Source organism: Colius striatus, chromosome Z (assembly GCF_028858725.1).
Source record: "Colius striatus isolate bColStr4 chromosome Z, bColStr4.1.hap1, whole genome shotgun sequence".
Lineage (NCBI taxonomy): Eukaryota > Metazoa > Chordata > Aves > Coliiformes > Coliidae > Colius > Colius striatus.
The window spans coordinates 73,826,162-73,851,616 of NC_084790.1; the positions used below are offsets into that span (position 1 = coordinate 73,826,162).

General features: G+C 39.5%; 1 protein-coding gene across 5 annotated transcripts in view; it reads left to right on the plus strand.

Moving 5' to 3' along the window:
• Window positions 1-25,455, plus strand: part of LMBRD2 (LMBR1 domain containing 2) — a 38,108-nt gene that overhangs the window by 4,023 nt on the left and 8,630 nt on the right. For 2 of the 5 annotated variants that reach the window (XM_062019584.1, XM_062019585.1), the window contains exons 2-15: window positions 7,655-7,881; window positions 8,337-8,419; window positions 10,005-10,100; window positions 10,812-10,979; window positions 11,648-11,858; window positions 13,658-13,732; window positions 15,007-15,120; window positions 15,655-15,838; window positions 16,713-16,894; window positions 17,677-17,810; window positions 20,965-21,070; window positions 21,776-21,873; window positions 23,643-23,746; window positions 24,816-24,862. In XM_062019584.1, the coding sequence (XP_061875568.1) occupies window positions 7,708-7,881; window positions 8,337-8,419; window positions 10,005-10,100; window positions 10,812-10,979; window positions 11,648-11,858; window positions 13,658-13,732; window positions 15,007-15,120; window positions 15,655-15,838; window positions 16,713-16,894; window positions 17,677-17,810; window positions 20,965-21,070; window positions 21,776-21,873; window positions 23,643-23,746; window positions 24,816-24,862 (1,776 nt within the window). In that variant the 5' untranslated portion in view covers window positions 7,655-7,707. Of the gene's footprint in view, window positions 1-6,291; window positions 6,421-7,487; window positions 7,566-7,654; window positions 7,882-8,336; window positions 8,420-10,004; window positions 10,101-10,811; window positions 10,980-11,647; window positions 11,859-13,657; window positions 13,733-15,006; window positions 15,121-15,654; window positions 15,839-16,712; window positions 16,895-17,676; window positions 17,811-20,964; window positions 21,071-21,775; window positions 21,874-23,642; window positions 23,747-24,815; window positions 24,863-25,455 lie in introns of those variants that run through there. The other 3 variants (XM_062019587.1, XM_062019586.1, XM_062019588.1) reach the window with 3 other exon arrangements.

Below are 25,455 nucleotides of genomic sequence, written 5' to 3' on the forward strand. Positions count from 1 at the left end.
AAGTCTCCATGGGAATTGCATGTGAACAGAGACCTTTACGGTGCTTACAAAGAGTTACTGGCTGGGTTTGGACTCCAGAGGACTTCAATTTTAAAATGTATGTCCTATATGAATGACTAAATTCTTTTGTTGAAACTACTGATTGTGTGTGTGTCAGAAACAAAGCTAGAAAATCAAAAGCCTACAGAAGAGCACATCCTTGCCTTTCATTGCTTATTAACCTCCAGTGACAGTGTTTCAGCTTTTGATCTTATTTGTGTTAATCTGTACCTCTCCAGAAATGGACTATGCCAATAGGTAGTCATCCCTCAGAGTAAAGAATGTTATTACTTTTTGTCTTTGCTTAATGGGAGCATCTTCTGAGCATTGGAGATTATGTGGTACAAGATAATGCTTCTGAAGTAGTTCATTGATTTCAGGAGAACATTATTTAGGAGTTTGGGAATTTCTGCCAGCTGGTACTGAAGAGCTGTATGCTAATAGGGAGAAACTTGTCTAAATAAAATGAAGAAACAGCATTATGGGTAAGGAGCTTGCCTTTGAGCTCACCAACTGAGCAAAATGCTGCATCCCACAGGAAGGCATGGCTTTATGGCCTGCTGTAATACGTTTTAAGATCCAGTTCAAATAATTGCAGTAGCACAGTCCCGAAATACGGCTGTTTTGTTAGGCGAGGTTCACTTCACAGGAAGAGTTCCTCTCAAGCATTTATCACTTTATGAATTGTTTTCCTTTTAAGTTATTTGTGTGGAAAGCTAGTTTTAAGTGGTTTCTACCTAAAAAAATGGAGTATGTATGCATTACTTCAAAACAACTCTTACTTGTCATCAGTGACAGTCTGGTAAAAATTAGGCATTTCATTTTGGTTACAATAGGAACCAAACAGATAAGAGTAGCGTATGTTGATAACTGGACTAAAAAGTTTTAATGAAGTAAAATTTCTTTGCTGTTGAGATGAGGGAGCCCTGGCACAGGCTGCCCAGGGAGGGTGCGGAGTCTCCTTCTCTGGAGGTTTCTAAACATGCCTGGATATGTTCCTCTGTGACCTGTTTGAGGGGAACCTGCTTTTGCAGGGGAGTTGGACTGGATGGTCTCTAGAGGCTCCCTTCCAACCCCCACCATTCTGTGATTTGGTGATTCTATGATTCTGTGAGAGCTGCTTTTATCTTTGAAAGTGGGTTGTGTTGTGGGGGGTTCATTTGCCTCTCTTAGCATATTCAGTACATTTTAATAATATTTTTGGAAGTTCCTTCATGGCAGTAACTGAGTGCAGCATCTTGCACAAAAACTTCTCGCACTCTGTTTTGATAGCAGCTTTTTGGGTGTGACTGAAGTAAAAAAATAATTGTATAGATGTGTCTAGTGGAGGATATGCTGTATAATTTTATTTGTTTACATAGGATAAGGTGTGGCTATAATGGCCATCAAAAGCTACATATGTCAGATGGTACTACTTTAATTAAGTCAATGGATAGTATTTCTCTTCCCTCTTTTGTTTTGGTGGATTTTGCTGCTATGCTATAAATACAAAAGACTGTTTTTTGAGGAAACAGGAGTGGTATACTAGAATAGACAAGAACTTCTTAGATCATGTGATTGAGAAATAGGTTATATATTCTGAATTCATGATTTGCAAATGGTCTGTACAAAATGTAGGACAGGCAAATAAGTGAGGGGATGCTTCGAGCTGACAGATGCCAAGAACTTCACAAACATATTTGGTGAAGGGCAGAAGATATGAAGTATGTGCATCTTTGGTAAGAAACAGGAAGGTAACTGGAGCCACTTCCAGAATATGGGTTGCTCTTTTTATGGCTGTATGATCTTAGGAGGTCCCTTCCAACCCTTAAGATTCTGTGATCCTGTAATACAGAGTAAACAGACTACCTTCACTATTTGGAAATGTGAAAGCAGTAAAATGGGGGAATACAAATATTTGGGAGAAAATTGCAAAATAGCTGTCCTTTGTGACCTCAGGACATGTGTTTGCATCACAAAATTTTTAGTGGAAATAAGACAGCTTTCACTGCTTCATGCCCTTATCCGTAACAGAACTGCATATGCAGTATGCTGAGTGATCAGTAAAAGAAGTGGTTCACTTTAACAAATTCAGAAGGGATTTAGAGGCATCTTTTGAGGTCCCTTCCAGCCCTTGAAATTCCATGATTCTGTAAATGGAGGGAAACTTTAGCAGTAGCATTTCTTTTAAAGAAAAAGTTCCATTGAGAAGTGAAAGCAATGAAAATACAACAGTGGGGAAGCCACAGCAGAAGCTATTTCAATTAAACCAAACCAGCTAAAATGGTAATCTCGATGGAAAAGCAAGTCATCCTGACCAGAGCAATAAACTTTTTTTTAATGTGTGAAGTGCTTGTGTTAAAACAGTGCTTATTAAAAAAGGTCATAAGTGCCGCGAAGTTTTCGGCTCTTGGCCTGAAAAACCAGACTCGAAGTCTGCAACCCAGACTCTAAGTCTGAAAAACCCAGGCTCGAAGCCTGAACAACCAGCTCCAAGCCTACTTCATGCAGCGATCAACCCAGGGTCCGATTCTCAGCTGGGTGGGTAAAAATCGGTCCTACTCAATGTGAGTGATAGCAGAAATCTTCGCTTTATTGAGAGCAGGCTCTAACTTATATCTCCAGCAGCTTCAAAGCTAGCTCAGCAACAGCAGCTAATAGATTACATTCTTATGTTCATCCTACTTGCGGTTTCTGCGATAAGCAAGCTCCCTCACATTTTCCCATCTTGTTTTTCCCCCGTAGTTGTTTTCCACCTTGAGCTGTTAGCTCGTTAGCTGAAAACAGCCCGACCTTGAGGGAGCAGAAAGCGGCCTGCTGTCTGCGCTGACTACGTGACAGCAACTGCTTTAACCATGGTTCTGACTCTGGTCTTTATTGTGCATTAAATTCATATAACTAGAACTCAGATTGCCTTGCCCCGTCGGGCCCAACATTATACCCTGGGATCCATGTCCATTCTCCCTTAACCACTCCTCCACAAATCCCCCGTTTTGTTTTTGCACAATCAAGACTGAGTCGGTCAATTTATGCACTGCCTTCATAACACAACTATATACTATTCTAAACATTACAAGCAAAAGCAAAATAACCAAAATCCATCTTAACCCTTCTTTGATTAACATAGTCAAACAAGGTGACGACCCCCCAAAAGCTGATTGAAGCCAATTATCAAAAGGGTTATAACCCACCATAATATTCTTAGCATGAACCTTTAAATATGCCAAAGCTTTGTGAATAGATTCACTATGATCAGAAAGATTAAAACAACACGTGCCTTCAAAGTCTTGGCATCCATGCCCTTATGCCAATAGCAAAAAATCTATAGCTGCACGATCTTGCAATAAGGCATGTCTAAGGCTTTTTTGGTCTGCTAACAATTTTTCAATAACATCAGTAGTAACATTAGCTTGCTGCTCCGACCAACACACTAGTTTTTCTAACTGCCGTAAGGCCTGGGCTGCAGCCAACCCAGGTACAAATGCTGAAGCAAATACATTCGCCGTAATGGACCACAATTGTACTTTACCATCACAATCTCCTTTTAAGTTGTGGGTGTTTCTTGTTTTCTGTAACTTGGTAATTTTTAACCAGTCCTGCTGTTGAGGAGCAAAGAAAGTTAGTTTCCCTAAATAACATGGTTTCTAGATCTTTCTCTTGATCTACAGTAAATGCCTCCTCCTGAGCAATGAGGATATCATGCATAAAATGGTACACAAGTGCATGTCTAATACTACTTACATCACTAATCAAGCCTTCTAATGTCATTGAGGTTTGGTTACTTTGTTTGCTAAGCCAGTATCCTAATTTGCATAGCTGAGTTAATAAAGCAGATATTCTTACACTTGGAGCAAATATACTAGTTGCTATTATTGCTGCGGGAGACCAAAGGTAACATGGTCATCACATTCACTGGTAAATGCATGCACAAATTGTTTTGGACAATGATGTTTCTAAATCATTGTGTGATTAGGCATCAAGATCGTCAGTTGTCCCAAACTGCACGGTCCCATTTGTAATCTCAAGGGTATTCCAGGCCATGCCTGGTCCCCACAGACCAGAAAAATTCCCTTTGGTAACTGTACAGGCAGAAGACTAGACCTGGGTCTTTTTGGTGAAGTATAATTGCACCAAGATGTTGTGTTCTTATACACGCCCAGGATGGGATCCACATTCTGTCCCAAATGTTTTAGTATTGCTGGTAAAATTAAACATAACAGAAAAATCCATCTTTATAGATCCCAATAATTCTAACTCCCGTGGCTCTGTTGTCATTATTGGCAACCATGAAATGATCAAATCCCAGCTGTCAACTTTGCCATTACCCTTAACTAAGGGATTTGTTTTTAATGCATTCGGTATAGGCCATTGTGCCACATCTGATGGAACCCCCATCAAACAGGTAGAAAAAGGATTATCTGTAGTGGCCATTGATAAACATATTGTAGCCTGACTGATTGCTTTGGCCAGTGTAACCCACATGTTTTGCTTGGTTTGTTGAAATTGCCTAAAACCATCTACCACAATCATTTGAAGCATCAACAGTATGACAAAATCCATTTTTTTTTTTTTTTTTTTTACTCCTGATAAAAAAAACCCTTCACCGATGAGTCTAAAACACAAACCACCTTTTAGCTTCTCAATGTCAAAATGTTCTGTTCCTGACACCTCAAACACCTTAGAAAGTTTCCACTGTAAGAAAACCAGTATTCATCATCACATCTACAGCAAAATGCATAACATCACGACCAACAGTTTTTACACTCGTTGAGGCAAGGGAATGAGGATGGAAAGGACGAGCCCAGCGGTCCGTGAGGGCCGGGGCCGGTGGTGTCGGAGCGGTGTGTGGGGGGGCTCCGGAGTCACTGACCGGGCGCGGGAAGCGGCTGCGCGGCGGCGGCTGCGGATGGAAGGGGCGGGGCGGGTCTGGCTCACTCCGTGCCGGCCCCGGCGCCGGCGGCGCAGTCGGTATTATTCTCTCCCGTGTTTTCTTTGTCTCCCCTCGCGTGCCCGATGGTGCCCTGTCCAACACGGGGTCGCGCCCCCCCACTCCTCTGATTGTCCTGCGCTGCACCCCGCCCGACTCCGCCCACTTGGCATTCCCCTGCGAGTCGTCCCAGGGGTAACTCGGCGGGTTGGGCTCTGAATGGGAAGCAGCTCTCCCGCGGGGGCTCTGCTCCGAAGACCCTTCGCCTCTCTGACTTTGTAAAAACTCTTGTGTAGAGAAGAACTTTTTTTTTTTCTTTTTTCTTTTCTTTTCTCTTTCTCAGCACGCCCCGCTCAGCGCCGGGCGGCACCGGGCTGGCTTTCAGTGGCCACAGGCTGTGTTTCCATGGGCTCTTGTCGCTCCAGTTTCTTTAATAGGAGGAACCTGTCCGTTCCCTTGTCTGTCTCCTTCAGCCTCGGCGCAACAGCCAACGCCTGGGCTGCAGCCATGGCCACACGCTGTTCTGCTTGCATTTCTTTTAAAGTGTTTATCACATCTCTCCAAACGAGACCCAAATCTTTACTGATCTTACTATTGTCCTTATCACCACTAATTGTGGCTTCCCAGAGAAGGTTTCCAATTTCTCGCCACTCACCAGAAAAGGGAGGTGAGACATAATTAGTCCTGATATCACACAGTCCAGCTGTTGGCTCGGCTACAGTCTCGGGCATATCAAGCCGCTGAGTTACAGCAGCGGCCAAATCCTTTTCCAACTTATACTTTTTCAAACAGTTAATTACTTCTCTCCATGGTTTCATCAGTTTCCGAGCAGTCTTATCTTCGTCTATAACCAAGTCCCAAAGACAAGTCCCATATGCTCTCCACTCCTCCTCATCAAAATATTTCTCAGTGTCCTTAAAAAAGCCTTTACAATTACCATGTACAAGTAGACCAGACAAATCGGTCAATTTTAAGTCCACCCCCCGCTTTTCTAAAAAGCGATGTAAAAGTGAGAGTGCTACCTCCTTTTTCATGTTGTCGGATCCTCGTCTCACCGCAACCTGTAGTCACTCCCCCGGGTACAGCAACCTCTGCTTGGGATCCGGCAGGCTTCCTCCGACGACTGCCTCTGCCTCCGGATTTTGAAGTCTCAGCTCCCCGCAGGCAGGCTCCTTACCCGGTAACACCCAGTGATGATCCCTGTTCGGGCACCATATGCCGCGAAGTTTTCAGCTCTTGGCCTGAAAAACCAGACTCGAAGTCTGCAACCCAGACTCTAAGTCTGAAAAACCCAGGTTCAAAGCCTGAAACCAGGCTCGAAGCCTGAAACCAGACTCTAAGTCTGAAACACCCAGGCTCAAAGCCTGAAACACCCAGGCTCGAAGCCTGAACAACCAGCTCCAAGCCTACTTCATGCAGCGATCAACCCAGGGTCCGATTCTCAGCTGGGTGGCAAGAAATCAGTCCTACTCAATGTGAGTGATAGCAGAAATCTTCGCTTTATTGAGAGCAGGCTCTAACTTATATCCAGCAGCTTCAAAGCTAGCTCAGCAACAGCAGCTAATAGATTACACTCTTGTGTTCATCCTACTTGTGGTTTCTGCGATAAGCAAGCTCCCTCACATTTTCCCATCTTGTTTTTCCCCGAAGTTGTTTTCCACCTTGAGCTGTTAGCTCGCTAGCTGAAAACAGCCCGACCTTGAGGGAGCAGAAAGCGGCCTGCTGTCTGCGCTGACTACGTGACAGCAACTGCTTTAACCATGGTTCTGACTCTGGTCTTGATTGTGCGTTAAATTCATATAACTAGAACTCAGATTGCCTTGCCCCGTCAGGCCCAACATTATACCCTGGGGTCCATGTCCATTCTCCCTTAACCACTCCTCCACACATAAGCAGTTTAACTAACAATGTAACAAGTCAGTGAAATTTTCTCTAAGAGACTTGTGCAATTCACTGTACCTCTGCGTAATGGCAGGCCCGTATGAACTTTCTAGGCACTTCTAGCAGTCTTCAGTACAATACAGAGTAACTAAACATAAAAGGTGAGCAAAGCAAAAATATGTCACGACAATGCTAATAGTGAGTGAACTGAGACCTTTGTTTCTCTGAAGAAGAGGAGCAGGAAGGTGAACTAGCTACCCTTTTGCCTCTACTTACATGAAATTTGAAACCTAAGAGAAGTACATCACAAGTGTATTAACATATACTTTGCTGTATTTTTATGCTCTGTTAGCTCTGAGTATGTAATTTAAATGCATAGTTGAGGAAAGGTCCATTTAAAGATTGCTCATGAGCTTTCCAGAAGCATTTAATTTAAAATTTAACCCTTTGTCCAAATTAGTTGTTCTATTCTAAAGAAAATTAAAAAAGGTCTTCACTTGAAATTTGTACTGAGCTTAAAATGTAGACATGTGGTCATATTCAAGGACAGAGCTTTGATTCCTGGATCTGTCTTGATCCTGTAAATCAAGAAGATGAAGAGGAGTTGTCATGCTGCTAGAAATGGCAAAATTAGAACAACATGGTATTTTGTTTTTTTCAGAGGGCTTCAGAGCACCTTCCTGAAAATCTTGTTCTTCATCTGACCAGGATTCTAGTCATGAATCTGAAAAGTCTACTAGTATGTTAGAAAATGTCTTTTAAAACAACTCCTCTGTGTAAATAAGTTCCAGAGATTTTAATGTAACCAAATATATTTTTGTCTTGCAGTTCTGATCTGCTTTAAGTGATCTGTCCTGTGTGGCTGGAGTGAACATTCAATAATGAGTGGTGCAGCGTTAGGCCTTGAGATAGTTTTTGTCTTTTTTCTGGCCTTATTCCTACTTCATCGTTATGGAGATTTCAAGAAACAGCATAGACTGGTGATCATAGCAACATTATTGGCTTGGTATCTCTGCTTTCTCATTGTGTTCATACTGCCTCTGGACGTCAGTACGGTAAGAAACTTGTGAGACTTTCTGCTTAGTTGTGTAAAATGCGTATGGTATTTTTCAAGATCATAATTTTAAAAGGCAATACTTAAACAGCAAGTAAATTTTCCAAATAGTTTCGTATTAAGCTAAATGTGTGTTACCTCTGTGCATGACAATGTCTGTGTTTACAATTATTTTTGGTTTTTGTTGGCCTCATCTGATAATTCTATTGCAAGTGCTTTCAAATTTCATTATTTGATTAAAACAATTTTTAAAATCTGTTTAGGCGACATCAAAACACTTTTAAGTTTTTTACTTATGTGTCCTGCAAGTTGCATGTTGTTTTCAGGGTTTATTCTTATAATTGTTCCCAAATGTAAACCTGGAGTACAAGAAATGTCTTTAGAAACTGGACTTATTTTTTTAAAATAAATATTATACCTTTTTTCATCACTGATACAAAATTAATTGTCTTTTAGACTATTTATAATCGTTGCAAGCTTGCTGTTAATTCCAGCCCTTCAGAAAGTAACGGCTCTTCTTATGTTACTCTTGCTCCAAGGTATGAGCTATATGTTTTCTTCATGAGACATCTTTTAAAAAGTATCTTATTATTTTCTTTTTCTAAATGATTGTATTGTCCTATGTTTTTAAGATTAGTAAAGAAATGTTATGTGTGATACAATATTTGAAAATTTTAAGCATGTAAGCTTGTCTTGTATGTTAGAAGCATATCTAATTGATTATAATTGCATATATAGTGTAATTGAAATTATCTGAAATTTGCTGTTTTCTACCAAAGTAACAATAGCCTACTCTCTGTCTTCTGACAGCAGAAAAGTAATCCATAAAAGATCATGAAAGAAGGCAAATGTGGGCCCTTCCCGCAGCTACTCATGATTTTTAGCCTCTATTGGCTGTTTCCACATTTTGTAGATGTGTGCAGTGTATTTATCTGTAAGATGATTACAACATTTAAGATGTCAGTTGGTAACTCCATGCGAAGTATTGCCAATTTTATTGTCCCAAAGTAGAGGCTATCCTGGTGTTCTATATCCATGGAAGAAGAGTAGAATGCCAGACTTAGTGACACAACATTGTTCCCTTTATTTAATACCACAATGTGAATGTTAATTAAACATAATTAGGAAAATATACAATTTTAAAACTATTCAGTAGCTGTTCCATTTACCTATAGTTTCAGAACGTGCTGATAGATGTTATACTCTAGTATCTGACTTGAGTATATCAAATAGAAATTTAAGTAGTGATTGAGCAGGTACTCAATTAAAACTTTGTTTGAAACACTTAGTCACACTATCTATCATTCTGTGGTAGTTTGATAATGTTGAAAATATTTAGCCTGTATACATAAAAGCTCACAACTCAGGCTTAACTAGTTTGACCCTGGAAAACACCAATTATTTCTCAATAGATGCTACTATTAATTGACTCTCTTGCCCCTTGACTCACCATTGCTTCATTACCCAGACAGGTGTAGGAAAAAAATAAAGTGCCTTAGTCTGCATGAGCACTTCTGCCACTGAAAAAGGCTCTCATGACTTTTCTGGTCTTCTGAAGCAAACACTATCTGTCAGAAAAGTATTGTCTCAACCAACCAAAGTTGGTATAAGCCTGTGTAAATCCAGCAGGTGAAAGAAGAAACAAATAATACACTTTTTTTAACCACTAAATGGTAATAGGGCTAGGTGATAGAGTCCCTGGATATTTTTTTAAAACCTGCCTAACTAACTGAAGTTGAAATGCTTTCTGTGTACAGGAATGGGTTTTTTTCCTTTCAATGAAGGAGGTACTTTCTACCCTAAAAGAGAAGTTATAACCTTAAATTGCTTAATTACTTGTTTCTGTTTGTTCTTAAAACTACTGGTTCTTTCTCTAAGAATACTGTTTTATCCTGACAAGTTATTTATGATGAGGAGAATGATAAATATTTTGAAGTGGTGATTCAGTTTATTTTCTTTAGAGATGGTTGAATGCATACTCAAATATATTACTCAGTAGTAATATTCAAGTGTGTTAGTTCTATAGTTTTTTCAAAGACCCTTCTAGATAGGGGAATTTACAGAAAAAAGGTTTTTATGCTCTTGTCTCTACAACTAACAATAAACTTCTTTACATTATTACAGCAAGCAAAAATGTTTAAAACCATGGAGTTATATTCCCAGCGGAATCATGCCAATTTTCTGGCGTGTTGTTTATTGGACGTCACAGTTTTTGACATGGTAAGGCAAAAGATTATGATGAAGACTGTGGTGTAGGTGTATTTGTAAGCACAACATCTTAAAAATTATAGCATATTCTTTAAAAGTATATATGTCACTATTCCACAGAACTATTTAATTACCTATTATTTGCTTGCAGTGAAATTTTAATAATTACGTTACTAAATTGAGCATACTTAGGTAGGGTATTTTAGAGCTTTCCAGATGGCAGTCATGGTTTTCAGATGGCAATCTCAGTTCACTTCTATAGTCAAAACTCAGTAATTTAGGCATAGAGGTGTTTACAGATAGATTCTGACAAGTGAGTTTTGGGCAACCAGACACCAAAATAATTCCATGAATAATATGGGTAATTTCTGTGGTTTTGTTGGATAAAGGTTCACATATAGCTGCAGCTATTGGATTATCTGTTCTTTTGAGTTAGATTGCTGTGTGGTTTTTGATCAATTTATCATGAAATAATTATTTTTATACCTCAGTCAAGAGTGTTGGACTGCATATAAGTTCTCATTTTACACAGATTTGCCATACAAAGCTAGCCGCATTGTTTTTATCCATATCTGTGTAAGGTTTGCCATCAGACTAGTGCACTCAGAACAGAAGCTTGTGAGTTTAAGCACCCTTGTCTTAGTGTCCTGCCATTGATAAACTGTTTTTGTTTGATTTTTTTTTTTTGACTGATATTATTTGTTTTGTTTACTTTCCTCCTAGGATTCTACTGCCTTTCATGCAGTCTTATGCCAGGTCGGGAGGGTTCTCCATTACTGGAAAGATTAAAACTGCATTGATAGAGAATGCAATCTATTACGGCACTTACTTACTGATTTTTGGAGCATTTTTAATATATGTGGCTATAAACCCAAACTTCAATTTACAATGGTAAGAATAAAGTTATAGCACTTGCATGAGTTCTTACAAATTTATGACAGGTAATTTCTCTGCAGAGGAAATGAGTGTTTTTTAAAAAGCAATTTTAAATGATCTGATTTTTTTCTAGGCAGTTGGAAACTTTTGTTAACTTGTTTTTATGGAAAAGGATTTTTTGGCTACTTACAGAGATTTGTCTTCTGGTTTTCTGGTGTTGATATTTAAAGCAGAGGAACACTCTTGTATTTGCAGTTGTGTGTGTTTTTTCTTGCTACAAATGCATTTGCAAAGCTTAATTTTCAGGATAGTGTCTTTTTAAGAAGATTGTGTCAGTATTTCCTGTGTAGTGCTACTGGCTACAATACTGTAGATTGTATTTAAAATCAGTAAGGTAAGTTAAAATAAGTTTGCTGAGTTCATGTTGTTTCCTAAAGGAACATTTTTGTCTTCCTTCCAGAAGGGACAGAAACATGGGAAATATGGAAAATTCATGGCAGCTTTAAATACAGCCAAGTAACATAGTGGCCCTAGGCAAGAATTACAGATGATACTGTCCCAGTAAACTTGAAAGCCGGACTGGTGCTTAGATACTTCAAGATTGTTTTCTTGTGGATGGAGTAGGAGAATTTTGTTTGTTTTGGTTTATTTTTGCTATTGTCTTTTTTTTTTTTTTACTCTAGGAACCAACTTCAGACTATTGGGATAGCTGCTGCAAACACATGGGGTCTCTTTCTTCTTGTGTTGCTATTGGGTTATGGTTTGGTGGAAATCCCCCGTTCTCACTGGAATGGGGCCAAGAGGGGTTATCTACTCATGAAAACCTATTTCAAAGCTGCCAAACTGATGACTGAAAAAGCTGATGCAGAGGAGAATTTAGAGGATATTATGGAGGTAAGTAATTAGCTTTTCTTATGGAATAAGTGAAAGCTGGTGTTAGTCATCTATGAATTTCCTTGAGTCAGGCACTTCTGGCAAGAAAACATAAGTGGCATGAACTTAACCATGAAAGACCGGTAAATTAGGAAAACCATTAATGTGCTACTTGGTGACACACAATCCTGTGTAAAAATCAAGATAGTCTCTGATATGAAGATCTTGGCAGCTTGATACCTATGATTTGTTGGTTTAATTCTTTTATTGATCTTTTTTGAGTAATTTTGCTCTCTAATGAACAACATTCCAGAGTGAACTTGAAAATACAGTGCGCAGGTGTTTCACTAGTGTTCATGCAAATAGTGTTTGTCTGCTTTATACTCTGCTCCCATATGTTTCTGGAATCTTGATAAGAGTTTCCAAGTTGAATTTGCAGAACCATGATATGTGCCTTTCGAGAAGAAACTACATGGATAATTTTTTTCAAAGAGTTTCTTTTGAGATTGTATTGTTATTTGTGATGAGCAACAGTAGTTCAAGAACAGACTGGAAGTGCAACCCGCTGAATAGCTATTCCCAGTTAGAATCATAGAATTATAGAATGGTAGGGGTTGGAAGGGACCTTTAGAGATCATCTAGTCCAACCCAGGTGCAGAAGCAGGTTGACTTGGATTAGGTTGCACAGGAACATGTCTATGTGGGTCTTGAAGACCTCTAAGGAAGGAGACTCCACACCCTCCCTGGGCAGCCTGTGCCAGGGCTCCCTCACCTCAACAGTGAAATAGTTTTTTCTTATGTTTAAATGGAATGTTTTGTGTTCCAGCTTCATCCCACACCCCTTGTCCTGTTGCTAGATAAAATAGAAAAAAGTAATGTCCCAACCTCCTGACACCCACCGTTCATATACTTACAAATACTAATGAGATTCCCCCTCAGTTTCCTCTGCTCTAGACTAAACAGCCCCAATTCCCACAGCTTTTCCTCATAAGGAAGATACTCCAGTCCCCTGATCATCATGGTGGCCTTGTGCTGGACTCTCTCCAGAAGTTCTCTGTCCCTCTTGAGCTGGGGAGCCCAGAACTAGATGCAGGACTCCAGATGAGGCCTCACCAGGGCAGAGGAGAGGGGGAGCAGAACCTCCCTTGGCCTGCTGGCCACACTCTTCTTGATGCATCCCAGGCTGCCATTGGCCTTCTTGGCCACGAGGGCACATTGCTGGCTCATATTTAGTTTGTTGTTGATGAGCAGTTGTACTGCTCTGATATCTTGGCTTGGAAATACTGTCAAAGAGTTGTAGGCTAGGGTGGTAACCGCTTCTGTGATATATCGACATAAAATAATAGTAGAATTTTGATTCTTCCGTAATAGTGTTTTGAAGATATCGCTCAAAACGTCTAACTACAAATCTCTCTGGGAAATGAGCAACAAAAGCTCCTTATCAAGTAGCATTTAGAACAGAAAAGAATATTTCAGCTACAAAGTACCTATAGCAATCATGCAGTCCAACTATCTGACCAAGGCTGACCAAAAGTTACATTATGTTGTTAAGGGCAGAAGAATTTTTACCTTCAGTCTAGAAACAATTGCAGTGTAACTTAGAAATCTTGATCTTTATTTTATTTTCAGTATCCTTAGGAGCACTGAAATGTGTGAAAGTATTTAAAAGTCCTTACGAATGCCAGTGCTGACTCTGAGAACTTGACTGTTAAGCTCTGGTGATTCTTTCTCATTAGGAGGGCTATAACTCTGCTCTGACCCTGTAAAATTTTTTAATTGGTTTAATATAGTGAAATGCTTCAATCTTTTCTCCTCAACAGGAAGTCCGTAAAGTAAGTGAGAGTATCAAGTATAATCACCCTTTGAGAAAATGTGTTGATACAATACTGAAAAAGGTAACAAATTGCTCTTCTTTGGCCATAATTGTTCAATTGGGAGGAGGTGCTTCTGGTACCTACTGAATACTTGTACATTATTTTCCTTTCCTTTTAACATAAAGTCTCTAATTGGTATCTGATGGGTTCCTGATGAGAATTTGAGTTGGAATTTTTTGCGGAATGCTTTCTTTCATGGATTAGGCCCAGCTGAGAACAAAGCACCAGTCTTCCCCACTGTGGTGAGATGGGGAAAAGTTAACAAAAGGCCTTGTGGGTCACAAGGATGGGGAGGAATCACTCACTAGTTGTGATCCCAGGCCAGCAGACTCAGTTTTAGGAAAAACAAAGTCAATTTAGTTCACCATGAATCAAAACAAGAAACAAAACAGAGAAGGACAATGAGAAATACAGCTGGCTCTTTAAGACCACCCTCCCCACCACTTCTTCCCTGTTCTCAGACTTGGCTACCTGCTCCTGAATTTCCTACCTCCTCCCCTTCAGGGGCTCTGGGAAGGGGAGTTGTTGGTCAGTCCCTTACAGATGGTCTCTACTGCTCCTTTCTTCTCACAGAGAGAGGACTTCTCACATTCTTTCCCTGCTCCAGTGTGAGGTCCTTCACACAAGAGACAGTCTTTCATGAACCTCTCTGACATAAGTCCTTTCCTTGTGGGCTGCAGCTACCCACAAACTGCAACAGTGTAGATCCCTTCTATGTGGGCTGCAGCCTTTCGGCAGAGTGTTAACTGGGGACTTCTCAGAGTTACAGCCTTCTTTGGCTGCCAATATCTGCTCCATCATGTGGTCCTCCATGAGCTGCAAGTGGATATCTGGTCCACCGTGGTCCTTCGTGGGTTGTGGGGCTGCAGCCTGCTGTCTCACCATGGGATGCAGGGGCATCTGTGCACCAGCACACCTCCTCCCCTTATCACTGACCTACTGTCTGTGCAGTCGCTTCCCTGTTATTTCATGCCTTCCACCTCCTCCTGCCACTGCAGGTTTCTCCTTAAATATTGATTGCAGATTGGCCCAGCTGGGACCAGAGGTGGGTCTGACCTAGAGCTAGTTTCAAGCAACTTCTCACACGGGCACCACTGGAACCCTCTACACAAACCAAACACACTTTCTTTTGATGTCCATAGTTGTCTACTGTATTTTGACATATGTGGTATTTTAGGAACAGAAAAATGTACACTGAGAGTGAGCTTTTCAGTTGCAAAACCAAACTTTTACAATTAACAGAAGAGCATTTGATACTCCTTCATCTTCCAGTTAATTTTCCGTTTTCCTTCCAGTGTCCTACTGAGTACCAGGAAAGAATGGGTAGGAATATGGATGATTATGAAGATTTTGATGAAAGACAGAACAATTATCCAAGTGAAAAAAGTTTGGTGAAACTTCACAAGCAGGTATATTAATAAATACTGAGTGTGTGACTGTCTTACAGGAACAAGAATAAATGCTAGTCAAAGATGTTTTAATGCACTTTCCTGAATTATTGAGTGTAGTGGGTTTGAGGATTGCTGCTTAACAAACTTCTCAGTGAAAGAAAACATCTAAGTTTGATATCCCAGCTGATGTCCAGGTCACATTCATGGATGCATATGTATATGTGAGTAAGCTTTATAAGGGTTGATTGACAGTGCATTCAAAAACTTAAATTGTGGTAAAAGCTTGATACTCACTAAGCTGCAGAAATAAATTGTTATGTTGGGAAAAGCAGGCTGTTATGGTTAGCCTGTGATAAAAGAGCTGAAAACCTAAAAAATCTGGTGTGAAGTCCTCTAAAGATGTTGAGAATTAACTGCCTACTTTTATGAGTATGCAGAATTAATCTTTGCAATTCTGTAATGTACTCATTTTTAAGGGTCTTAAGAGATTTTGCAACACTCATTTCTTTAAACAAGTATATTGTAACCGTAATTCTTTGTAATTTATTGTAGGTAATCCATTCAGTACAGAGACATCGTCGTACACAGGTCCAGTGGCAGATTCTTTTAGAACAAGCATTTTACCTGGAAGATGTGGCAAAAAATGAAACCAGTGCAACTCGACAGTTTGTTCATACTTTTCACTCCCAGGAACCAGAGAATAAAATTATTCAGTATTTCTATACACCAACTGTTGGTAAGTACTGCCATGCAGATTTTAAATACATAAAGTAATTAACTGGTACCATTTTGTAAGAAGAACCAGTTCTATGTAAAATGTTCAGTTTTGATAGAAGGAAGCAAATGTGCATTTTAACACATTTATGTAATGGAGTAGCAATCAGATACTGATTTATACTCTTGACCATAAGATTACATTTTTTACAAATTTAATATCAATTCAGTGTTGTAAGAGCAAGAGCAGACTTTGAAGCCTTAGAAGAAGAACGGAAAACTAGCAGCTTTAAATTAGTGGATCGTGGCTACCTTCTGCATCTCTGGGATATTACTGAGGTGTCATTGTTCTCCCATTAAAGCAAAGAAGGAAGGACACTTTGTCTGCCATGTAAGAAACACTAGGAGACACAGTTGCTGTTCCTTTTTTCAGACAGTGTCTTCTCCTAATCATGTTTTAACTTCTAATTTGTTTTACACTGGCAGTATAGGACAATATACTCGCACAGCCTAAGGTTTTGTTTCTGAAAGATTAACATGTGAACAAACAAAAAGTGGATCACCTCTACTATCTGTGCTAGAAGTTAAAGAGTTCTACACACTGCACGCCCCTCAATGCATTTACAAAATTTGCCTCCCAGATTCCACCCTGTTTTCCCCAGTTGTGCAACCCTTAGGGCTGAGCCAGACCTCTAGACATTGGAAAAACTCTGAAATTAAGTGTGTGACCCCACAGATTCCAGCCTTGACTTTAAAGGTGTACATGCAAGAAGTTCCTAACAGTTTTTTGTGAGTGAGCTCCAATTTCTGGTTATGTAGTTTTCATTAACCCATTCTGGATGTGTGTGTGTGTTTTATTTTGTCTATTTTTTTTGTTTGTTTTGGTTTTTTTCCAGAATGGTACTGGGAATGTCTTCTGCGACCATGGTTTTACAGGGTGCTTGCAGTTGTTCTGGCCACATTCTCTGTAATTGTGGTGTGGTCAGAATGCACATTTTTCAGCACAAAACCAGTTTTATCGCTGTTTGCAGTTTTCATACAGCTGGCGGAAAAGACATATAATTATATATACATAGAGGTAAGTTTCAGATAATCAGTCAGCAAGAATCTTTTCAAATAGATTGCTATTACAACAGAAGTAGATCAGATTAATTAAAAAAAATAGACTCTAAATAATCTGTCAGCTTTGATAAGGTCTCTGAAATACACAATAACCAGACTTTGTTTCTGTGGAAGGAGTCTGCCTTTTGTCACTTCTTAAACTCTCCAATACACTGTGAAAGTGTGACCCAGTTGAGCTGCCTGTCATGTGTAAACTAATTTGTGAAACATTAGCTTGGAGCTTAGGTGTTTAGGCTTTGTGTCTGATCAGCCAAGTTTGTGACTTCTTAAACAGGAATTTGCTGCTGTCTAGAAACACAATTACAGGTGTGGCTAACATATCTGAGTGCACATATTAGTCAGTAAAGAAACTGAGATAAAAAGTATCAGTATAGTAACAAAATGGGTTGAATTGGAAACACTTGTTTTTACCACTTTTTGTGGGAAGAAATGTCAAATCAGTCATAGTAATTATCAAGACAGTTACAGCAATTTAATTTACACAGTAAGATGCAAAATAAATTTTTCTAGGGTCAGTTATGTTAGCTTGTATGAAGTGCAAAAAAGTTAAGACATATCATTCTCATTTTAAGTTAGTAAAAAAAACCCAAAACCAACTTTCTGAAATTCTTCTCAGAGCTAGTGTTATTGTCTTACCTCAAAATGAAAAATTGGGCTGCAGGGAGGCTGTGCTGAATGCATTAAAAACCTTTGGTAGAGTTCTGATTTTTTTTTTTAAATTATTATTATTTATTCCAGATGGCCTGTTTTCTTACCATCTTTTTCCTAAGTATCTGTGTTTACTCTACTGTCTTCAGGATCCGTGTATTTAACTATTATTACTTAGCCTCACATCATCAGACAGATGCATACAGTCTCCTATTCAGTGGCATGTGAGTATCTGGCTCGTATTTTGAAGATTTTCTGTCAAATACTCAATACAATTGAAAATATCCATGAAGCTTTCATTTATATTCTTTCATTTAGAATCATAGCATCTTTTCAGCTGGAAGAGACTTTTAAGGTCACTGAGTCCAGCTTTTATCCCAACCCTATCCACCACTAGACCATTTCCTAAGTGCAACATCCACCCTTCTCATAAACACCTCCAGGGATGGTGATTCCACCACTTCCCTGGGCAGCCCGTTCCAATGCCTGACAACCCTTTGAGTAGAGAAATTCCTCCTCATACCCAGCCTGAACCTCCCCTGGCACAATATGAGGCCGTTTCCTCTTGTTCTATTGTTTGTTACTAGGGAGAACAGACCGCCCCCCATCTCACTACAGCTTCCTTTCAGGTAGTCGTAGAGCGTGATAAGGTCTCCCCTGAGCCTTCTTTTCCCCAGGCTAAACAGCCCCAGCTCCTTCAACTGTTTCATATATGAGATGTGCTCCAAATCCTTTCCTAGCTTGACAGCCTGCCTCTGGATCCTCTCCAGCAGCTCCATGTCCTTCTTGTAGAGAGGAGCGCAAAACTGGACACAGTATTCAAGATGTGGCCTCACCAAAGCTGAGTGCAGGGAAATGATCACCTCCCTGCTCCTGCTGACAGCACTGTTCCTGATCCAGGCCAGGATGCCATTGGCCTTCTTGGCCACCAGGGCACACTGCTGGCTCATGTTCAGCTGCTGCAAACCAACACTGCCAGGTCCCTCTCTGCCTGGCAGCTTTCCAGCCACTCTTCCCCGAGCCTGTAGCGCTTCTGGGGGTTGTTGTGGCCCAAGTGCAGGACCCAGCACTTGGCCTTATTGAAACTGATGGCATTGGCCTTGGCCCAGCCATCCAGACTATCCAGATCTCTCTGTAAAGCTTCCCTAGCCTCAAGCAGATCGACACTTCCACCCAACTTGGTGTCATCTGCAAACTTACTAAGGGTGCTCTCCATCCCCACATCCAGATCATAAGTCAAGATGTTAAGCAGGAGTGACCCCAGTACTGAGCCCTGGGGGACACCACTCTTGACCAGCTGCCAACTGGATTTAACTCGGTTTACCATGATTTATTAGTCCCAACCATCTAACCAGTTTTTCACCCAGGAAGGTGTATGCCCATCCAAGTCAAGAGCAGCCAATTTCCCCAAGAGAATGCTATGGGAAGCAGTGCCAAATGCCTTACTTAAGACAGACAGCATCCACAGTTTTTCCTTCATCAGGAGAGAATAGGATCACCCTGTTGTAGAAGGGAGATCAGGTTTGTTAAGCAACACCTGCACTTCCTAAACCCATGACTGGGCCTGATTGCCTGGTTGTCCTCCATGTGCTGCATCATAGAACTTAGGATGATCTGCTCCATCAGCTTCCTGGGCACTTAAGTCAAACTGACAGGCCTGTAATATCCTGGATCATCCTTTCATCCCTTCTTTTATATGGGTATTACATAGACTGACTTCCAATCAGATGGGACCTCCCCAGCCAGCCAGGATTGCTGAGAAATGATGGGCAGTGGCTTGGGGAGCACCCTGGCAGTTCCCTCGGCACTCTAGGATGTACCCTATCTGGCCCCATAGATTTGTGCACATCATTGTGGAGCAGCAGGTCACTGACCATCTCCTCCTGAATTGTAGGGGGGACATTTTGCTCCTTGCCCCTGTCTCTTGGCTTGGGGAGCTGACTTTTTCCCCAGGGGAAATGCTGCTGTTACTAAAGACTGAGGCAAAGAAGGCATTAAGCACCTCAGCCTCACCCTTGTCTTCTATTACCAAACTGCCTTCTGGATCTAAAAGGGGATGGAGGCTCTCCCTGGTTTTTCTTTTATTGTTAATGTATTTATAGAAACTTTTCTTATTACCCTTCACCTCTAAAGCCAGTTTGACTTCTAGTTGGGCTTTTGACCTTCTAATTATCTCTCTACATAACCGAACAATATTCCTGTACTCATTGTGAGTGGACTTCTCCTTCTCCCAGAGGCCATAAACTTGCTTTTTTTCCCTGATTTTAAAGCCAAATATCCCTATTCAGCCAGGCCAGTCTTCTTTGCCTCCAGCTCATCTTAAAGCATGTGGGCATGGCCTGTTCCTGGGCCTTTAAGATTTCCTTCTTAAAAAGTGTCCAGCCTTCATGGACTCCTGTACCCTTCAAAACTGACTCCCAAGGGATTCTATCAAGTAACCTTCTAAACAAGTCAAAGTCTGCCCTTTGAAAGTCCAAAGTGTCAGTTTTGCTGCTCCGCCTCTCAACATCTCTGTGAATAGAGAACTTAGTAATTTCATGGTCACTGTTCCCTAGAGACCCTCCAACTGCCTCATCCTCCACAAGACCTTCTCTGTTCACAAACAAGAGGTCCAGCAGGGCACCCTTCCTGGTTGATTCACTTACCATCTGTGTGAAGAAGTTATCCTGCACACATTCAAGGAACATCCTGGTTTGTTCCCTCTCTGCTGTGTTGTATTTCCAGCAGATACCTGGGAAGCTGAAATCCCCAACAAGAACAATGGCATGTGAGCGTGAGATTTCTCCCAAGTGTTTATAGAATGTTTTGTCTATCTCAGTACTCTGACTGGGAGCTCTATAGCAAACTCCCACAGCAATATCAACTTTATTGGCTTTGCCCCTTAACCTAATCCAAACACTCTCAACCTCATCATCACTATACTTCATAACAGTCCCTAACATACAGGGCCACCTCACCATGTCTCCTTCTCTATCTATTCTTCCTGAAGAGCTTGTAGCAATTGATTGTGGCACTCCAGATGTGTGAGATCCCACCAGGTTTCTGTGATAGCCACTATGTTATAGTTTTCCTGTTGCATTATGGCTTAAAGCTCCCCATTTTTTGCTGATACTCCATGCATTGGTATAGAAGCACTTCAGATGAGATAATGGTCCTAACACGTTTTTGTGAATGTCAGGGCCTGATGCTTCTCTGACTTCTAAATCATCAACAGCCCTTGCCTCTTCATTTCTCATTATACGTCTATCCCTTGTCTCATATGGGTGTAAATCTTAATAAGCTGTACATCATTATTCTGAGATATTTCCAGTTATGATTTCTTAGTATTTTTAGTGCAAGAGATTGTTTTAAATGCTGTTACTCTTTGCATTTGTGCAGGTTATTCTGTCGTCTTACTCCACCGTTATGCTTGAACTTTTTGGGCTTGACCCATATGGATGCAACAATCTCTCACAGAAACACTCAACCAACTGCTTATACATCTGTAAGTACAGAAAATGGGGGCTTGGGCCTTCTGTGTGATATGGAGAATAGGCTAAATATTTTCAGATATTTCTTATGGTAAGATTCAGATACTCAAATCTTTTGACTAGTATCAAACAGCGTAGAAATACTTACTTAACAGGAGTTTGGTAGTGATTTCTAGGAGTCAGCTTGTTTTAGTCTCTTCATTCTAAGAAGAGAGTGTATGCTGAAGAGTTGACTGTTCTTCGCTTCCTAATAGTTTTATTTTCCACTGACTGTAGTGTATGTGACATCTTTATAGACTGGGAGCAAACCTAACTCACCACTGAAAAGCATTGAGTTTGGTTTTACTGAACAACCAATTTCTGCCGGACAACAAACTACATCTCCCACTTTTGTTGTTAGAAAGTAGACTCTTGGTGTTGTCTAGAGACTTCTTTTACAGCAGATTAAAAGATCCACCAGATTTGAAATGGTTTTAGATTAGGTCAGACAATATCTAGCATCTTAGAAACCTCAAAGTGGATACACTGTTAGAAGCAGCCTTTATATCTGTTTATACGGGGTCAACTGCCTGAATAAGATCTGTGATGATAGTACTTGCCTATGTTTCTGTCCACAAGAAACAAACACACGTTACTTAAAACAGTGAGATGTCACAATCTTTATGGATATATGTAGAATATATCTAATTAGAGCTTGTTCCTGTGGAATTTTTTTGCAGATAATGGGGTCCTTAAGGGTGCTGTCCTTCATTGCAGATGGATTCTATATATATTACCCAATGCTTGTTGTCATTCTCTGCATTGCCACATACTTTAGGTAAGTGATTTGTGAGACAGATCCTCCATGTTTCTTTATATTAATAATACTAATTTCAGCAATCAGGAATAGATTCCCTTTTCCAGAAGGTGAGTTGTGACATATTAATAAAAATGCAAAAAACTAAACAAAAAAATTGCTATTCATGTATGTGAAATGTGTACATATTAAGAATATTGATTGCATTAACTCATAACTGACCTGTGGAGATTTTTTTTTCCCTGTTAAACTTAATTCCTAGGTTTTGACCTGTTCAAACTTGGGAGCCCTGAAACATTTAGATTCTACTTTTGAGATTAAAATTGCCATGAGGAAGCTATATTTTCAACAAAGTTTTCTAATAAACTAGGACACATTAGCAGTAACTTTAGTTAATGAGCTCTCTAACAGACTCTTAACAAATCTCTAAGCAGTTACCAGACTTGAGTTTGAAAGCATAGTGGTTTAAATCACTTGATTTTTGTTTCTCTAAGCCACAATGTGTTGGAGGCTGGAAGGGTAGCTGAAAAAAATACTCTTATATGCTTGTTTTATCTTTATATTTCAAAATGTCTGCTTTTGACCACTGTAAGAGATGAGATTTCAGTCTGACCTTGCTAAGCTACATTTATGTTCACTTCAAGTTTGTATTACCATTAAGTCAGAAGCACTGTATATGTTTTGAGTCATGTAGAATGTAGTTAAATGCTTTGCATATCCATTAATACCCTACATGCATCCATCTATGGTTAGACAACAAGGACCCAGTCCTAAGGTTTCACTGATTACCTTTAGGTTAGGTGTCAGAAGAGGTGGTGGAGAGGAAAAAGACTAAACAGGAAAGCCAATGGCAAGAAAATAGTTTTTGTGACTTCTTGTCCGTGATGATCCTAGGTCTTGAATGCCAGAGTGAAAAGGAAGAGAAGAAACTAAGGGACAGGAAGTTGATCTGCATCAACTTTTAATGCTCTCTAATAATTCAAGTACAGACAAAACTGAATGTTTAATTAAAATCTGTCAAGGAAAGCTGTCTCCCGTGTTTAACTCAGGAGTCTGGAAGACCTCCAAGGAAGGAGACTCCACAACCCCTCTAGGCAGCCTATGCCACTGCTCTGTCACCCTCACAGTAAAAATTGATGCTTAGTTTGGAAAACAGTAGCAAAACCTGTGGTTGTATTTTGTGGTGTGAAGTGTAAAAAGTAGAATAGTTTCATGCCATCTAGTTCCAGGGCTAGCTTTAAGATGGAGCAAGCTTATTATCTGACTGCTACCTAGTGGGTACCCAACATGGCAGCCAGCGTCCCTGCACCTCAGGAGCGTGACATACATTTGTCATGGGGGAAACCCGAGATGAGGCTGCATTTTTTAGGTTGTTACTGTTTCAAAAACATGGAAATTGTAATAGGCAGAATTTTTATTGTAATTGTCTGAAAATTTATCAGTGAGATACCATAAATTCTGTTATATCTGAGACTATCTCAAGCAATTATCTTGAATCATTTTCATTAATCTCAGACTAGTTTATAGTCTGAGATTAGTGAAAATGATTTAAGATAATAGATTTATCTCTCTGAAAAGGATTATTCCATCAGTTTCAGTTGAATTTAGGTCATGGTTCTGAATTTTATGACTTCTCAGCTAGTATAATAAGTTATTTCTTCTCTGTTGCTTTTTTACTTGAATTGTACATATGTTTCTGAATAATATGTTGTACGTTTTGCATTTCAATATATATAAACTATTTTTTGTAAATTAGCAAAGGAAATTGTTTCTCCTTCTGCTTTTACCAGTTTAGGAACTCGCTGTTTGAATCTTTTGGGATTCCAGCAGTTCATGGGCGATAGTGAAATGACTTCTGATTTGATTGATGAAGGAAAAGAGCTAATCAGAAGAGGTAAGTTAGGTCCTCCATCTGAGACTCCTTAAAAAAAATCTAATACATTGTTCATTAAACGTGTCTGAAATGTTGCACACTCACAAAAAAACCCAGAGAGCTCATCAATGTTTTGGCAACTATACTGAGGCACTGTACTGCACAAAATAAAATAGACTTACAGCTTTGTACTATTTTATACTTCTAAATATTTTACAGTTCATTTAAGTGGTATCCTCTCTCGTAAAGGAAAGGTTGCATTTAAATTGTCTTTGTCATTAAGAAACTCATTTTAATCCTTTGTGTAAGTGTGTTAATTGAGCATCCCAAATTTTGTCACTTCCTGTAGGATTTTTTTGCTCTTCCAACTAACTGTATTTTAGCACAGAAAGCATGTTGTTTTTGTGGAGCTGCAATTATCTGCTGTTTTGGAGAGGATTTGAATTATTTTAACGTTATTTTTTATTGAAAGTTGTTCTTCAAAGTTGTTAAAAGCTGTTGTGGTTTTTGAGTAAATGTTTAGGAATTAAAATCTCTGGCTACAATGTTATATTGTGGAATACATTTATTCTCCTTTTATAGTTTTGGAACAACATAACCTAGATTTACTTAGAGTAGTAAAAGTCTTTTTTTAGAGAAAAAAGAATATGTCTCATTCCTTTAAAAAAGAGTTTACTGTTTCTTTGATGCTATGATGTTGTAATCCCAGCTTAATACCAGATGCAGATACAAACTATTTGAGTTATACTTTGGGCCTCTTCAGCAAGATTTTGATGAAATAATGCTCAGGTTTCTTCTTAATGTCATACTTTTTGTCATACTATTTCTAAGAGAATGGTTTTTTCACTTTTGCCAGCTGTTATCCAACTGCTATGCCTTGATCCAAGATACTATAATGATGAATTCATTGCAACGGCAAACTCTGTAATAATAGACAAGCAGCTTTGTCTTTTGATTTTTACTTAATTGAGTGAGCCGTCTATTTTAGTAAGAACCTTTACTAGTTAACTTTGTTTTTTCATTGTTTAAGAAAAAAGGTAATGATTTTTCTTCTATAGAACTCAGACTGTCTTTTTTTTTCTATTTATAGAGAAAAGAAAAAGACAAAGGCAGGAAGAAGGTGAAAGCAGAAGAAGGGTATGAGATTGTTTGAGCTAACATCAATATACTACAATATCAGATAGGATTTGACATTGCTATTTAAGTTGATATGATCTATTTCACAAAAATAAGTCCTTAGTAATTGATGGAATCATCTTAATCATAGACTCATGGTAGGCTTGGAAGGGACCTCTAGAGATCATCCAGTATAACCCCCCTGCTAAATCAGGTCTAGTCTTGGTGGGAGGGCGAGAATTTAATTTTTTTAAGGATAGGAGGGTAATTGTGGTCACACTGCATGGACACTTTTGTCAGTGTGCTGTGAGAATAGTGTATGACAACAGATGTAATTAATCCTGATTTTGAGTATGCAAAAAAGTCTGAAATAACTTAATATCTGTCTCTTTATATTGATGCTGTTCTGCTTGAAATAACTGTAGTTGCAGTAACTTTGCATTCACTGGAATGGGGACAGTATGCTTCTCCCAAACTTAACTTTTTTTTGTGTACTCATTCAAAAGTAATTGGCACAGGTTTGGGTTTGTTTTTGGTTTGGTTTTTTGTTTTTGTTTTTTTTTTCCAGAGTAGACAGTTGCATATAAGACAGAGTTAATGCTGTTACAAATGTG